Below are 16,971 nucleotides of genomic sequence, written 5' to 3'. Positions count from 1 at the left end.
TGGACCAAATGCATTAGTCTACAGGGAGACTATGTTGAAAAATAAAAGCAGTTCCACCGAGGTAAGATACTTAATTCTAGTACATTCCGAGAACTTTTCAAACCACCTACGTACACATTCACCTAGTATCAGAATTAGAAAAATAACTAACGAGTAAGCTGTAGTATGGAAATCATATGCAAAAATGCAAGATTTGAACAAACTGGTTGCCATTTCATGTTGATTTTAATGTGTGTGGGTATTTTTTGAACTTATACCAAAAAATCAGATGTAACCACAATCTGGTATAAAGAGTCAATTTTTCATTATTATGAATTCTTACTATAACGGACTTCTACAGTATTAACCGAACAAGGCGAATGGAGTCCTGCACAGCACAGCGCCACTAGTAACAAACATTATGTCATCGCAGTACAGTCACCCAAGGAAAACAACTGGAGCACTAACAAAGACTGACTACAATACTCAGACATTAAGGCAGGTTTTGATTAGCGTGCACAGGTTATGTGTGATTGCTGTTACGAGTTTAATGTAATAATTGTAAAATAATTATTTTGAATCTGTTTGTGATCATACTTCACAATTTTCAATACTGATAAAGACGTATTTGAGTCGCTAGGTGCTCTTATGCAGATGCTCAAAATACCTGGAGGTTACTTATTTCATGTTTGACATAGTACCATAGAGGTTAAGTGATAGTTTATCATTGTGCTTGAGTGGTGGTGTTATAGAATGTAGTTGGTATTGATCGATCACGTTGTGTACCTCTCTGCAAGTCAAAAATGGGAAATTCTATGGGTATTTCTGCATTAATCAAAGGATAAGTTTTTCGAGAGAAATAGATTCGGTGCATTCATTGCAAGAATTTTTCTGTATATAATGAAACTGTCATGTGAATCAAACATTTGACTCTTAAGTTAATTGTCCGCAAATATATTTTTACCGCTGAGAATAGTGGACCAATCTGTATTCTTAGGAAATATCTTAAATTGTCACCTGATACTTATTCAGCTGTATTCGACAATCAGCCTTCGCATAACAACATTAATTTACCTCAAGGAACAAAGTACCCTAAAGAGCCACAGAGAGATGAGGAAGAGTTTAAACTTTAGTGTGAAGAAGCTAATTGTAGACTTTTACAATATGAACCCATTCTACATGATTATGAAAGATGTTAAGTGTTATCAAAACCTAGCGTAGATATTCCATCGATATTATTGAGTGTTAAGGTGACGAGTGACGTACAAGTTCAAGAGTATTTTTAAAATACTGCTTTACTAACAGAAAAAGAAAAGTTGATATTAAGATGTGAAGACACCGAGCGGAGTGGCCGAACATGTTAGCGCGTTTTATTATTATTATTATTATTATTATTAGTTATTTATTCAAAACTACATATATAATATGCCTGCTCTTTCAATTAAACAGATACACAGGAATTTAGCTAAATCAGTCTCGAAGGTCTCAAGTTCTCCAAACACAGCATGTCAAAGAACGTCAAAATGTAAGTGTTGAGACAGCACATCATCTAACCGGACCAATGAGGTGATGGTCTTTAATTTTGCACCAGTGATTCTATAATGCGTATTTTCAACATTTTTAGTCATTCAGCCCCCTTGCTTACGTGACCACTGGAAACATGGCGGATGTTCATTCAATTAGCTTCAACCAGGCGGCGCTTCTGCCTCTGTATGTTTTTCTAGCTTGCTGAACCTGACTATACGGTATTTCCTTGCGCTGCGTGAACGTCACAGTGCCAGTTCACTTTCTTTCCACGGATCCACTCGCCTTGGTTAGGTAATACTGCATTTTGTTTTAGCTGCCATTCCTCATGTTAGTTAAACAGAATAATTAGTTGAACGGTCCACCGTTCCCTCCAAATCATTAGAACTGCAAATGGCACATGACGTGTACCATTTCTCCATCTAACACATGACACAGAGAAATATTTGGAGTCCGGTCTATCAAAATCACCAACTTTACAACCAATATTAAGTTCACAACACTTTTTTTACAAGTGGCGTGAAATATCACATCCGGGACTTGAAAGTTAGTTACCAAACATGTAGCAGAAATTGTCTGGATAAATCAAACACTTTCTTACCATGTTCAAACTCTTCTAAAAATGAATAAAACATATACATAAGGAAAATACACAGCATGAAACACTAAGAGTTGACTACAGCTTCAACACTGGCTGTCTGCTAACCATGGCAATGCAATATCTAAACATTACAACATGTCTGACACATAAATAGGCCTGCACAGTGCCACAAACCCACTACAAATAAAATTTTCACGTGTGAGCAAAATTTCCCAAATACGAACAAAAATTCCCACTTTTTACAACTTACAAAAATTATAACATAGCTTAATACATAGATGTATGTTATACAAAAGTGACTGCCACATTAACAACTATGCCTGATAAACCAATTCTGGTTACATTTTTGAATTCAGCATTAAGAAACTGCACTATTCAGTTTTGTTGTGGAAAAAAATCATGTTCCCTGAATTTAAAAAGCAGATATTATTTATAACAAAAGTTTACCTCTGCCCTGTCTATGTCTTCTACCAGCCTCGTGGAAAGCAAAGTAGCCTCGAAAAAATGCTCTCACAATTGCCCAGCGAAACACAGCCACAGGGTCTGCTCCAACCAACTCGCGAACAAATGCCATGCTACTGTTTTTCAGAACACCTACTATATCTTGACGCATCAAATCTAAGTTCTTTTCCCGCATCTCAGCCACCTGAAATAAAAGAGAATGAAAAATCATTCATCATCATATCCTACATTTCTAAAATATAACGTGGGGTGAGAGGATTTATAAAGGAGAGAAATTTTTCTTTATTCCACAATTTTCAGGTAAAAGAACAGTGTATGTCATATAGAAATTTGTTTCAAACAGTTCTTTCAAGACATATACTAAATTGCAGCAACATATTCAGCAGTGGAAAATATCATTAGAAAGAATAATCCTGAAATGCTAAGAAATAAAGACACATGCAAAATCAGGAAAATTAAAGAAACTCTTCAAATGGATTATTGGTACGAACAGTAATATTACTGACATGATATTATTGACATAATACCTAAATACCTAAATCATGTCTATAAGTGTGGATCATGAAAGCATCAATGGTAACAGTAATATTATTGAATGTTGTATAAGCTGGAATTAATGTATATTAAAGGGCAGTGATACCACAGCTTCCATTTCTACAAAGCAATGAAAAGAAATTTTTTAAATATACGTACACTTTTTTTCAAAATTGCCGTGAATTTTAACTTTTATCATCATCATATTCTAAAGCCATAGATGTCTACCTTGAGCCAGTCTTTTCAACTCAGCATAGGTCTTGCACTTTATAACAACCAATATTAAGTTCACATCACTTTTTTTTACAAGTGGCGTGAAATATTACATCCGGGACTTGAAGGTTAGTTACCAAACATGTAGCAGAAATGGTCTGGATAAATCAAACACTTTCTTACCATGTTCAAACTCTTCTAAAAATGAATAAAACATATAAATAAGGAAAATACACAGCATGAAACACTAAGAGTTCCTCTTTTTCCAGCCATTCTTCCTTCAATGATGTTCCAAAGGAACTCCTCATACCAAAGAATGTGAGCAATAAATTTTATTTTCAGTTTTTTTAATGTCAGTTATCAGATTCCGTTCTTCTCCTATCACTGTAAGGACTTCAGTATTGCTCTAAATTTCAGTACAACTTACCCCCTGCATTCTTCTCCAGATCCACATTTGAATTGCCTCTAGTTTCTTTTTTTCTTGCATTCCTAACGTACAGCTTTCGCAACCACAGAGAAGCACGCTCCATAGAAAGGTTTTTGCAGAGGCCTTCCGAGTTTGATAATCTATGTTTGTTGTCCAGCAGTTGCTTCTTATCTTGGAAGGCTCTCTTTGCCACTGCTATCCTTTTTGTGACTTCTGATATGCTCCGATTATCACTCGTGATCAAGGTTCCAAGGTAGCAAAACTGTTTCACTTTTTCAATTTTATCAGGGCCAATTTTGAAGTGTGTTAAAGGTGTTCCCTTGTACCGCATTTACATATTGTCATGGTTTTTGTTTTCCTTGTATTAATTTTGAGATTCCATTTGTCTAAAGTTTCTGTTAACAAGTTGATCATTCTCTGCATACTTTTGCCTGTTTCTGCTAGTACAGCAATATCATTAGCAAATCTTGTAGTGTACTTGCTTCCCATTAATTTCAATCCCAGTTGTTTTCCCCTTCATAACTGCAATGGCTTCTTTGATGATCATATTGAAGAGATAAGGAGAGAGTGGATATTCTTGCGAAACTCCTCTTCTTATTTTGGCATTTTTCTTTGTCCCATTGATTTATAAATCAGTGTTCTGCGTTCTGTACAAATTTAGTATGAGGCGTCTATCCTACCAATCAATTCCTGCTTTTTCCATGGTAAGGAAAAGTTGTTCCCAGTCTACTCAATTAAAAGCTTTCTCTAAGTCAATGAAGGTCATGTATATTTTCCTATTCTGCTCATGTCTTCTCTCCAGAATTAAACGTAATGCCAGAATTGCTTCCCTGGTACCCCTCCCTGATCGAAATCCAAACTGGTCATTATTGATATGTTCTAACTTCCCTTTAATTCTATTCTTGAAGATGAGCAGTATTTTTGAAGCATGAGACAGGAGAGTGATAGTTCAATAATCTGAACAGTCCACGGGATTCCTCTCTTTTGGTATTGCAACAGTTCTGGTTTTACTAAAGTCAGGAGGAACCATGCCATTCCCACAGCAATCTCATACCAGCTGAAAAAGGCAACATTTCATATCGTCACCCAAGTGTTTCAGAAGTTCTGATGGTATGTTATCTGGATGGGGCACTTTCTTTTCCTGGAGACTGTGTAGTGCTGCATTAAACTCTGAAGATGTGATTGAGGAACCCTTTCTGCATTTGTCTGTCTTGTGTTCTTTTTCAATGTAGCTGGTTGTATTACTTACATTGTTTCCTTGGTACAGGTCTTCAATGTATTCTTTCCAATGCTCACAGATTTCTTCGGTGTTGAACAGGAGGTTTCCCATTTTATCTTTGACTACGGAACTGGTTTTTGGTTTGTGTTGTAAGGTTCTGACACTGAAATATGCCTTTCCACCTGCCCTCTTATGTCCTTTTCTATAATCTCACTTGTCTCCTTCATCCAGTTCTCCTTTGCTTCGCGACACTTTGTTGTGATCTGATTTCTAATTTCTTTGTACGTTTCTTTATTTCCTCCTCTCCTCTCCTTATTCCTTTCACGAATAAGTTTTATGAATTCATCAGTCACCCATGGCTTCCTTGGCTGTAACTGTCTTCTTCCAAGCACTTCTTCAGCAGCCTCAGTTATACCATTCCTTATTTCCTCCCATTTTGCACTGTCATGAAGAGTGCTTGCTAACTGATTAGTTTTCATTTGGTATGCCTTCTGTATGCCAGTGTTCTTTATACTCTGTGAGTTCCATTTGTGCTGGATCAATTTCATATTCTCCTTTAGCTTAACGTCACACTTGGCTATAACAAGATTGTGGTTGTGGTCGCTGTCCACATCAGGTCCCTTTTCTTTTTCTTACAATTGGCTTTACGTCTCACCAAAACAGACAGGTCTTATAGCGACGATGAGATAGGAAAGGCCTAGGAGTGGGAAGAAAGCGGCCGTGGCCTTAATTAAGGTACAGCCCCAGCATTTGCTGGTGTGAAAATGGAAAACCATGGAAACTATTTTCAGGGCTGCTGACAGTGGGGTTCGAACCCACTATCTCCCGGATGCAAGCTCACAGCTGTGCGGCCCTAACCACATGGCCAACTCACGCGGTACATCAGGTCCTGGATTTAATCTGTTTCGATATCGCTGTCTGACTAATAAATCTGATGTGCATTATCTCTAGGTGCTTTCCATGTGTATCTTCTTCGGACAGGTACTTCAAAGAATGCGTTTGTTATAAACATGTCATGTTGTTCACAAAATTCTAAAAGTCTCTGACCTGTTTCGTTCATGTTCCCTAGCCCGAATTTACCAGCATATTTCAAGCTGTTATGTGAACCAACAGAAGCATTGAAATCGCCCATTATGACCACATTATCTTTATTTCCTACGAGCTCAAACAAGCTTTCAATTTGCTCGCAGACTACCTCATGTAATTTTATAATTTTAATACCTCTACCTCTTCGTCGGAACTGCTTGATGTCGGGCAGTATACCTGAATGATCACTAGATCAACTGGAGTTTCTTTCACTTTGATCATTATCAATCTGTCGCTTACATGATATGTGTTGATCACGTGAAAGGACAATTTCCTTCACCAGATAATAGGAACTCCATTCATTCCCGACTTTTCACTTCCACTGTAAATTATTCTGAATTCATCTAAACAGAAGTCCCCCCCGTTTCCTAACCACCTTGTTTCACATATTCCTTATGGCGTATTTTGCCATAATGGTGTGTATTTGAGTATCCAGTATAATTGGAATCTGCGTGAATTATCATCCGTAATTTGGACTTGTGGACCTAATCTACATGTTATAGAACTTATAATGTGAGCCTGTGAATGCCTGGTAGTTCTCTTGTACGCCGTTAGTGTTGGCTTATTGAGCTCATCTGCCATGGTGTGCTGCAACCTGGGATCGTGGATGCAACTATCCGAAAATCATAGATTTATTATTTTTAAGAAAAAGTTATTTTCCCTGATTAATTGGTGGTATATCAAGTGAAGATATGAATTTAAATTTCATTATACGTGATTGTTAGTTGAAGGGGTACCCATATGTAAAAAAATTTGTCACTTTTATTTTAACAAAGATTTTCTTGTTCCACATTTAATTTAAGTTTAGTTTCCTTCTTTATTGTGGGAGTACTCCTCCCCACATATTTATTTACTTCTATTAATTAAAGTTGGTTCTCTAAAAGTTGGTCTTGTTATTTGATCAGTATAATAGTTTTAGATTTCGGTGTTTCGCCGCCTCTGGGCCTACACCTTCCCAAAATTTTAAACACGACTTTCGTAGGGGACTGTTACGGTAAGTAAGGTGGTTGTGTTTACTGTTTTGTGTTGATTGGTCCCTGGTCGTGTAACAAGTGTCGTTGAAAATACTCGGCGATACGTGATATCCTAAAGTATTTCTTGCATTGTGATTTCGATTTCTTCTAGTAGAGAAACCTTTCTGAACAGTAATAAAGAACATTAGAGAGGGAGAGAAAAATGAAATGAATAGTGCTTTGAGTAAATCAGGTAAACTCATAGTAGATCCCAAGGAACCACTGAACAAATGGAAGGAATATTTTGATAATCTCAAGTAAAAGGAAATATTTCTGACAATGCCGCGAACAACTGAGCCCGCGTGCAGTAGGACAATCGTGTCAGTGAAATTACACTGAATGCACTCTCTTTTTTTTTTTTTTTTTTTTTTTTTTTTTTTTTTTTTTTTTTCATAGGCTCTTTGTCACAGACACATAGGTCTTATGGCAACGATGGGATAGGAAAGAGCAGAAGTTGGGAGGAAGCGGCCATGGCCTTAAGCTACGACAATGGGATTACAGAAAACCATCTTCTTCAGGGCTGTCAACAGTGGGGTTCAAACCCACTATCTCATGAATGCAAGCTCAAACTGCATGCCCCTAAACACACAGCCAGCTCACTTGGTGGTAAATAAACTCCTCCTTCATAAAGCAGCAGGAATAGATTAAATTACATCTGAAATGGTGAAATACAGTGGGAAGGTAGAGATGAAATGGCTGCGTAGAGTAATAAGAATATCACGGAATATTAGTAGGGTACCTTCTAATATGATGAAAGCAGTAACTGAACCTTTCTACAGTGAATTTCTCTCATCGGTTGGCCTGCAGGCACACCCAGCTTATCTGCCTCCCATTCAATCATCAATTCCGTTACACAGCGCAGCGACTGCATGGGAATGCTTAGGTCTGTGCTTAGAACATGTATTAAGTGTTGATCTGTTGCTCCAACTATTCTTGAGTTGTGCAGTGACTCTTCGGGGTATAACTCACATAATGCCTCCATAGTGTACACAGTACAGGAAAGGGTATTTATGTAAAATAATTATGAGAGAAGTGTCTTGCAGGAAATCGTCAGGTGATTTGTAACACAATTTCCAGATGTTCGCCCTCCACATAGAGAGACCGTGCAGAAACTCATAAACAAATTGAGAAGAACTGGTTCTATACTCGATAAAAAGAGATGTGTTGAAAAACATGTACTTAACGAGGAAAAAGTAAATTAAATCACAGAAAGATTTGAACATATGCCTACAAAATCCCTAACATAACATGGACAAGAAGTCAGGGTTTTCAAGAGCTCAGCATGGTGGGCTATGTAAATGTCAAAAGTGAAAACATACAAGGTAACTGTAGTACATGAACTGCATCCATGTGATCACGATAAGAGGGTACATTTTTGTAATTGGATGTTGTGAAATATTCTTGTTGAAATAATTGATCTACGCTTAATATTTTTCTCTGATGAAGAATGCTTCCATTCACACAGGTATGTTTTGACGCAGAGTAACAGATATTGGAGTACAGAAAACCCCCACTCTACATTAAAGTCATTGAAATATTAAACCGAGCTTGATAGCTGCAGTCGCTTAATTGCGGCCAGTATCCAGTAGATATAGATGTTGATTCCCATAGGGAATCTGAAATATTTGTCCTGAATGAGCAAATTTATAATTTATAATACCAATATAAATGGTCCGTTATTGGACATTAGAAATTTTCCAGCTAGCTCATTCTTGGTTGCCAGCGTTTCGCCCTCGTGTGCTAGGGTGGGCTCATCAGTTGGTACCTAGCACACCTACCAATACGCTGGCTAGTGCATACCGTGGAGGCCATTGCTTAGGCTAACTGGAGCCACCGGCAGTGCCAATGCACTAAGAGACTTTGTCTCATCAGATTCCCTATGGGAATCAACATCTATATCATCTGATGGCCAAGCAGGCATCAATTTTTAGTGATGAGACAAAGTCTCTTAGTGCATTGGCACTGCCGGTGGCTCCAGTTAGCCTAAGCAATGGCCTCCACGGTATGCACTAGCCAGCGTATTGGTAGGTGTGCTAGGTACCAACTGATGAGCCCACCCTAGCACACGAGGGCGAAACGCTGGCAACCAAGAATGAGCTAGCTGGAAAATTTATAATGTTCAGTATCCAGTATTCGGGAGATAGTGGGTTTGAACCGCACTGTCGGCAGCCCTGAAGATGGTTTTCCGTGGTTTACCGTTTTCACACCAGGCAAATGCTGGGACTGTACTTAATTAAGACCATGGCCGCTTCCTTCCCACGCCTGGCTCCTTCCTGTCCTATCATCGCCATAAGACCTGTCTGTGTCGGTGCGACGTAACGCAACTTGCAAAAAAGGGGGAAAAAAAGAAATATTAATTAAGTAATGTACGTAGGTTTTTGTGGCTCATAATATTACATAAATAAATAAATGATTACTGGATTAAAGCCACTATGTTTATTTAATGAAGCCGAGCTTTCAGCCAAATTGCATTGGCCTTCATCAGGGCAAGTTAAATTCTGCTTCCGACAGTGAGCCAAGAAATTCAAAGAAACGTGAAAGACATGGCCGTAGTATCCATGGCCTACCCCACTAGTAGGTCTCAAGGATCTTCGTGCTGTAATTCACCGCCCTTTGTCGACGGTTTCGTGAGCGCGTCCCACTGTTCCATGGTGGTGTTATGCATGTATTTCTGCAGTATTGGTCTCCATGTATTTGATAACTTCAAGCCATCTTCCCTGTTGATGTTAATTGGATGCAGCTCCATCTTTATGGCTTCTCTTACCAGTCGAGCATAGAATTCTTTTACAGCCACGATGACCTTTGCCTGGTCAAAGAGGATTTCATGGTCTGTACTGTAGAAATGTTCTGCTATGGCTGACTGGCTTATGGCATTCTCCGTGGAGGATGAAAGAGCGACATTCTTTACCGACCAAATGTGTTCTTTCACCCTGGTACTGACAAGCCTTTTCGTCATGCCAATATATGAGCAACCACAACCACATGGAACTTCATATACGCCCGCCCGGTGTTTCAAGATGTGGTTTTTATTTGAATGGTCGAAACAGGGATTTGAGCTTCCAGTCTGTGGTGAAAACTGGAATTATATTGTGCTTCCTAAGAATGCACCCTATTCTGTCATTTATACCTGCCACGTAAGGAAGGAATACTTTCTTCTTTTTACTGTAGTCCTGGTTGGTACTATCCCTGTTAGGCTCCTTGATCTTCACAGCTCATGCAATGTCTCCTGATGTATAGCCATTTTTCTTCATGGATGTTGTCAGTTCTATTAATGCACTTGAGCGGTTATCAGCGCCTGCAACGTTATTCACCGTAGTAAATAACGTCCGAAGGAGAGCTGTCTTTTGGCATGGGTGGTCCTGTGAGGATTTATGAAGGTATCTTTCAGCATGTGTACGTAGGTGCTTTGAAAAGTTCTTGGAATGTACTAGAATTAGGTATATTACCTCGGTGGAACTGCTTTTATTTTTCAACATAGTCTCCCTGTAGACTAATGCATTTGGTCCAGCGATGTTCCAATTCCTTGATCCCATCTCAAAAATGAGATTCCTCCAAACCAAACCAAACCCCATGGCACTACAGCCGTTGAAAGGCCTTGGTCTACCAAGCGACAGTCGCTCAGCCTGGAGGCCTGCAGATTACGAGGTGTCGTGTGGTCAGCACGAGGGATCCTCTCGGCCGTTATTCTTGGCTTTCTAGACCGGGGTCGCCATCTCACCGTCAGATAGCTCCTCAATTCTAATCACGTAGGTTGAGTGAACCTCGTACCAGCCCTCAGGTCCAGGTAAAACTCCCTGGCCTGGCCAGGAATCTAACCCGGAGCCTCCGGGTAAGAGGCAGGCACGCTACCCCTACACCACAGAGCCGGCATGAGATTTCTCCAGGCCTGCAAAATACCTCTCCAATTGGGCTGTCAGTTCTTCCCTTGTAGAAAATCTCCGTCCACCGAGGAAAATTTTCAGCTCGGGGAATAGATGAAAGTCTGATGGTGCCAAATTAGGGTGAATAAGGTGGATGTGGCAACAATTCGTACCCCAGTTCATGAAGTTTTGCCATGGCAATAACACTTGTGTGCAGCGGAGCATTGTCCTGATGAAAGACGACCTTTTTCCTTGCCAAACCAGGCCTTGTTTCGCGTATCTTTTCCTGTAGTTGGTCTAGGAGGTTTGCATAATATTGCCCCGTAATTGTTTGGCCAGTAGGAAGATACTCTATCAGCAGAATGCCTTTTGCATCCCAGAAAACTGAGGCCATGACCTTTCCGGCAGAACGCACTGCCTTTGCTTTATTTGGTGGTGGTGAATCAGCATGTTTCCACTGCTTTGACTGCCGTTTTGTCTCTGGGGTATAGTAGCGGACCCAAGTTTCATCTGTAGTCACAAACCGGCGCAAAAAATCTTGTTGGTTGCACTGAAAACGGGCCAGACTTTGTTCGGACGTTTCCAATCTGGTGCGTTTATTGTCCAATGTCAAGAGGCAGCACCCATCTTGCGGATAATTTTTTCATACCCAATTCTTCGGTTAAAATATAATATACCCGTCCAGAAGACATCCCTACAGCTTCAGCAATCTCCCGCACTTCCAGTCGACGATCCTCCATGACCATTTTATGCACTGTTGAGATAAATTCTGGGGTCGTAACACTTTTTGGCCGTCCACTACGCGGATCATCATCCAAGCTCTCCCGATCAAATTTAAACTCGCTGGTCCACTTGGAAACAGTTGAAAATGAAGGAGTATAGTTCCCCAGGGTGTTCTGAAAGTCGGCATGAATTTCCTTTGCTTTCATACCTTTCTTTACAAAGTATTTAATCACTGCTCGAATCTCAATTTTTTTCCATTGTCACAAATCACTACGCGGGAACAACAACAAAGAGTCGTCACTACCACACTCCTGCAGCTAGAGCACTGATGTGCCGCGTGTTCACTCACAAAGGATAAGTGATTATTGCGCGGGAACCTCGTTGCTCTAGCACTGACATCTAGCGGTGATTCCGAGAACTTTTCAAACCGTCCTCGTAAGTTTCCTGTACATTGCATGGCCTAGTGTACCATCATTATTCTTGTATAGTAGCACATCAAGAAAAGATAATTTACCTTCATTTTCTACTTCCATCTTGAATGTGATCTTATTGTTATTGGAATTTAGGTGTTCCAAAAATTCATTTAATGTTTCCCTTCTATGTGGCTAGACCGAAAATGTGTCATCCACGTAACGATAGAAGCACTTAGGTTTCAATGGCGCTGTAGTTAACATTATCACTCCCAAGCCTGAGTTAACTCGGACATCCAAGTGTCTTCCGCTGTCCCAACCATGAGTTAACTCATATTTCAAATGCCCTGCTCTCTCCCGGTGCTGAATTTAGTCGTATGTTCCAGTTCTGTCGCTGAACGTGAGATGGCATCATCTGACAATGCTGAGAGAAGAACACAGCTATCTCGATATATCGCAAGCACCGTATATTTAGTCTCGACCCTTCCACTCTTCCTTGACAGCTGTCCTGAGTCACCCAACATGGCTGCATCCACAAGCACTAGTAAATAAAATTTGACGAAAAGTCATATTTTAGATGTTTCACATTTGCAGATGATGTTGTGATCTGGAGTGACTCAGAAGAGGAATTGGGAGAGAGAATGCAAAGGTGGAATGCAGAGTTTAAGAAATATGGTTTAAACATCAGCAAGACCAAGACGGTGGTGATGAAAGTGTATGGGGAAGGAGCAGAACCAATAGACATGTTAAATGAAGCCCAACTGGACAGCATTCCAGTTTTCAAATACTTGGGTAGCGTTATATCAAATGACAACCTAGCAAAACATGAGGTGAACTATCGAATCAATAAGGCAACACAATTTTGCCACCAGGTAAGACACCTGCTGTGGGATGAGCAAATACCCATGAAAACAAAAATGACATTGTACAAGTCCTATCATACACAAATTCTTACATAGAGTCTCGAAACCACAACACTGAGCAATAGAGATAATTCCAAAATTCAGGCAGCTGAAATGAAATTCCACGCACTATGATCCAGAAAACCAGGAAAGACAAGATTAGGAATGAAAAAATTAGAGAAGAAGTAGGAATAGATTGATTCTATCCTCAAATAGATTCAGATATCAAGACTGAAGTGGTTTGGTCACATGAAGAGGATGCCAGTAAACAGAACTGCAAGGAAGGAATTTGACAGAAAAGTAGAAGGAAGATGACCCGTGGGAAGGCCACGAAGGAAATGGATAGATTTAGTTAAGAACGATGTACTGCTGAGAGGTCATGATTGGGACAAGTTGGTGGAGGAGGAATGGTACAAGGACAGGATGAGATGGAGGAGGCTCATGTACCACACCCGGGAAACTGGAAATGGTTTAGGATGATGATGATGAGGTAATGATGACAGGTCTGACTATTACAAGGATAGTGATGATGATGATGCTTGTTGTTTTAAGGGGCCTAACATCGAAGGTCATCGGCCCCACGAGGATACTGAAGATGATATATTAGTGAATGATTCTGTGAAAAGTGATAGTAGGAGTGATTTATCTGAAGGTGGGGAGGAGGAGGAATTTGAAATCGAACCTGATCACATGGTGCGGAAACGACTGAGGTTAGTGCCACCACATACAGTTTCTCGTAGAACCTGGGTAAATGACGCTAATTTTACAGCAATAAAATAGGATTTTGACCCAAGCCAGTCTGGCATTAGGGACGAACTTAACCTCAACGAACATTCTACCGAATACGAAATATTCATTACATTATTCACAAAGGACAAATAAAACAAGCCATAAGAGGAAGGAAACTAGATATGAATGTGTCAAGTGTAGTGCTTCACTTTGTGTACACCCCCTGCATGGAAATTTACCACACAGTAGTGAAGTTTCGATGAAAATGTGAAGGAATAATGTTTTAATTTCATTTTTGGTCATAAAACTTTGTAAATAGTTGTAAATATAAAATAAATATCAGCTTATTTCAGCTGGTGTGAAATTATCCAAAATAACCCGGGATGGGGCATGCATAAGCAGGAAAAATACTTGGGAGTGAAAAGGTTAATGCAGCAGACTCAAAGTGTTCCATAAAAATATTAGCAGCCACTGGTGACAGAGGTGAACCCATTGCTGCTCCTTCTGTCTGTTCGTAATAATCCCCTTTTTAGTAGAAGTAAGTAGATTTTAAACAAACTGCAGCCAGACTTGTCAAGTCCTCAGACAGGTATTATCTTATGTAAGCTAGCGTTTCTTCTACCGGTATATCAGTAAAAAGTAACGTAACATCAAAGCTTACCAGGATGACACCATCGTCCACTTGTAGCTCACGTAACTTCCGTAAGAAGTGTTTTGAATCTTCAACGTGATGTTCTGTCTTCCCTGTTCCTAGCTGTAACAGTGATGAAATATAGCGGGCTAACTCATGGCTCGCAGAACCAATGGCACTCACGATTGGTCTTAGTGGCACGTCATTCTTGTGTAGTTTTGGGAGGCCATAAAGGACTGGAGGTACCGGGTCTGAATTTAGAGAGGTCTTCTGCAAGTGTTCTGAAAGTCACGCGACTAGTGAAGAACTCAACACTTCCACACCCAACTAGTGAAGAACTCAACACTTCCAGAACACTTGCAGAAGACCTTACTAAATTCAGACCCGGTACCTCCAGTCATTTATGGCCTCCCAAAACTACACAAGAATGACGTGCCACTAAGACCAATCGTGAGTGCCATTGGTTCTGCGAGCCATGAGTTAGCCTGCTATATTTCATCACTGTTACAGCCAGAAACAGGGAAGACAGAACATCACGTTAAAGATTCAAAACACTTCTTACAGAAGTTACATGAGCTACGAGTGGACAAAGGTGACATCCTGGTAAGCTTTGATGTTACATCACTTTTTACTAATATACCAGTAGAAGAAACGCTATCTTACATCAGATAATACCTGCCTGAGGACTTGACAAATCTGGCAGCAGTTTGTTTAAAATCTACTTACTTCTACTACAAAGGGGATTATTACGAACACACAGAAGGAGCAGCAATGGGTTCACCTCTGTCACCAGCGGCTGCTAATATTTTTATGGAACACTTTCAGTCTGATGCATTAACTAGAGCGCCATTGAAACCTAAGTGCTTCTATCGTTACGTGGATGACACATTTTTGGTCTAGCCACATGATAGGGGAAACATTAAATGAAATTTGGAACACCCAAATTCCATTAACAGTAAGATCAAATTCAAGATGGAAGTAAAAATGAAGGTAAATTACCTTTTCTTAATGTGCTAGTATACAAGAAGAATGATGGTACACTAGGCCATGCAATGTACAGGAAACCTACACATTCTGAAAGATACCTTCATAAGTCCTCACATCACCACCCGTGCCAAAAAGCAGCTCTCCTTCAAACATTATTTACTACTGTGAATAACGTTGCAGACGCTGATAACCGCTCAAGTGCATTAAGAGAACTGACAACATCCATGAAGAAAAACTGCTATACGCCAGGAGACGTTGCATGAGCTGTGAAGATCAAGGAACCTAACAGGGATAGTACCAACCAGGACTACAGTAAAAAGAAGAAAGTATTCCTTCCTTACGTACCAGGTAAAACTGACAGAATAGGGTGCATTCTTAGGAAGCACAATGTAATTCCAGTTTTCACCACAGACTGGAAGCTCAAATCCCTGTTTCGACCATTCAAATAAAAACCACATCTTGAAACACCGGGCGGGCGTATATGAAGTTCCATGTGGTTGTGGTTGCTCATATATTGGCATGACGGAAAGGCTTGTCAGTACCAGAGTGAAAAAACACATTAGATCGGTAAAGAATGTCGCTCTTTCATCCTCCACAGAGAATGCCATAAGCCAGTCAGCCATAGCAGAACATTTCTACAGTACAGACCATGAAATCCTCTTTGACCAGGCGAAGGTCATCGCGCCTGTAAAAGAATTCTATGCTCGACTGGTAAGAGAATCCATACAGATAGAGCTGCGCCCAAATAACATCAATAGGGAAGGCAGCCTGAAGTTATCAAATACAAGGAGACCTGTACTGCAGAAATACATGGAAAACACCACCATGGAACAGTGGGACGCGCTCACGAAACCATCGACAGAGGGTGGTGAATTACAGCACGAAGATCCTTGAGACCTATTAGTGGGGTAGGCCGTGTATAGTATGGCCATGACTTCCATGTTTCTTTGAATTTCTTTGCTCACTGTCGGAAGCAGAATTTAACTTGCCTTGATGAAGGCCAATGCAATTTTGGCTGAAAGCTCGGCTTCATAAATAAACATAGTGGCTTTAATCCAGTAATTATTTATGTTAAGAAATATTATTTATTAATTTCCACTTATTCAGTACATAAAGAGTAATTTTAATTAAGAATTAAAACTTATAAAATAAATTATAGGGACATGTTTTGCCCTTTTTTAAGAGCATCTTCAGCCATAATCTCACACCTGAAAGATAATAAATCAGGATCCTGATTGCTCTTAATTGTAGTATTTTTAAGAAAAATTACAAATTATAAATGTGCAGATGATGATGTAGGTACATGTGTCAAAAATTGAGCAAGAGGGATGACAGTAGTTAAAATATTCTTATAATAAAGCCTTTATGAAGCCCTACAAACAGTCTTAATTTATATACTTTTATGAACGTCCTTGTCTAAAACAGTGGTAACAAGTTGTATATTAGTAGCTCTATAAGAACACAATTATTGCTCCGGTGAACTGAACCTTGTTTAAAGTATTGGTTGAGGGTGTAAGAAATAAGCTTGGACCTTAAACAACTTTAAAATAATAATGAAGAAAAGAGTTACTGATTACTCCAAGTGGAGTTTAAATAAATTTTAAAGTTGCTAGTTAGTTGTCAATCTTTTGTGATGAGATAAGTCTGCTGACTTCATAAATTACATTGTAG

The 16,971-nt window shown here is 39.6% G+C and overlaps 1 protein-coding gene across 2 annotated transcripts in view; it reads right to left on the bottom strand.

Moving 5' to 3' along the window:
- LOC136858446 (unconventional myosin-IXa) overlaps positions 1-16,971 on the bottom strand; it is an 842,620-nt gene that overhangs the window by 595,426 nt on the left and 230,223 nt on the right. For both annotated transcript variants that reach the window (XM_067137995.2, XM_067137996.2), the window contains exon 10: positions 2,552-2,750. In XM_067137995.2, coding sequence (XP_066994096.2) covers positions 2,552-2,750 — 199 coding nt within the window. The remainder of the gene's footprint in view (positions 1-2,551; positions 2,751-16,971) is intronic.

The sequence above is a fragment of the Anabrus simplex genome, chromosome 1 (assembly GCF_040414725.1).
Source record: "Anabrus simplex isolate iqAnaSimp1 chromosome 1, ASM4041472v1, whole genome shotgun sequence".
Taxonomy (NCBI): Eukaryota; Metazoa; Arthropoda; class Insecta; order Orthoptera; family Tettigoniidae; genus Anabrus; species Anabrus simplex.
The sequence above is the reverse complement of the archived record's forward strand: the minus strand, read 5'-3'. Positions and strand labels throughout refer to the sequence as shown.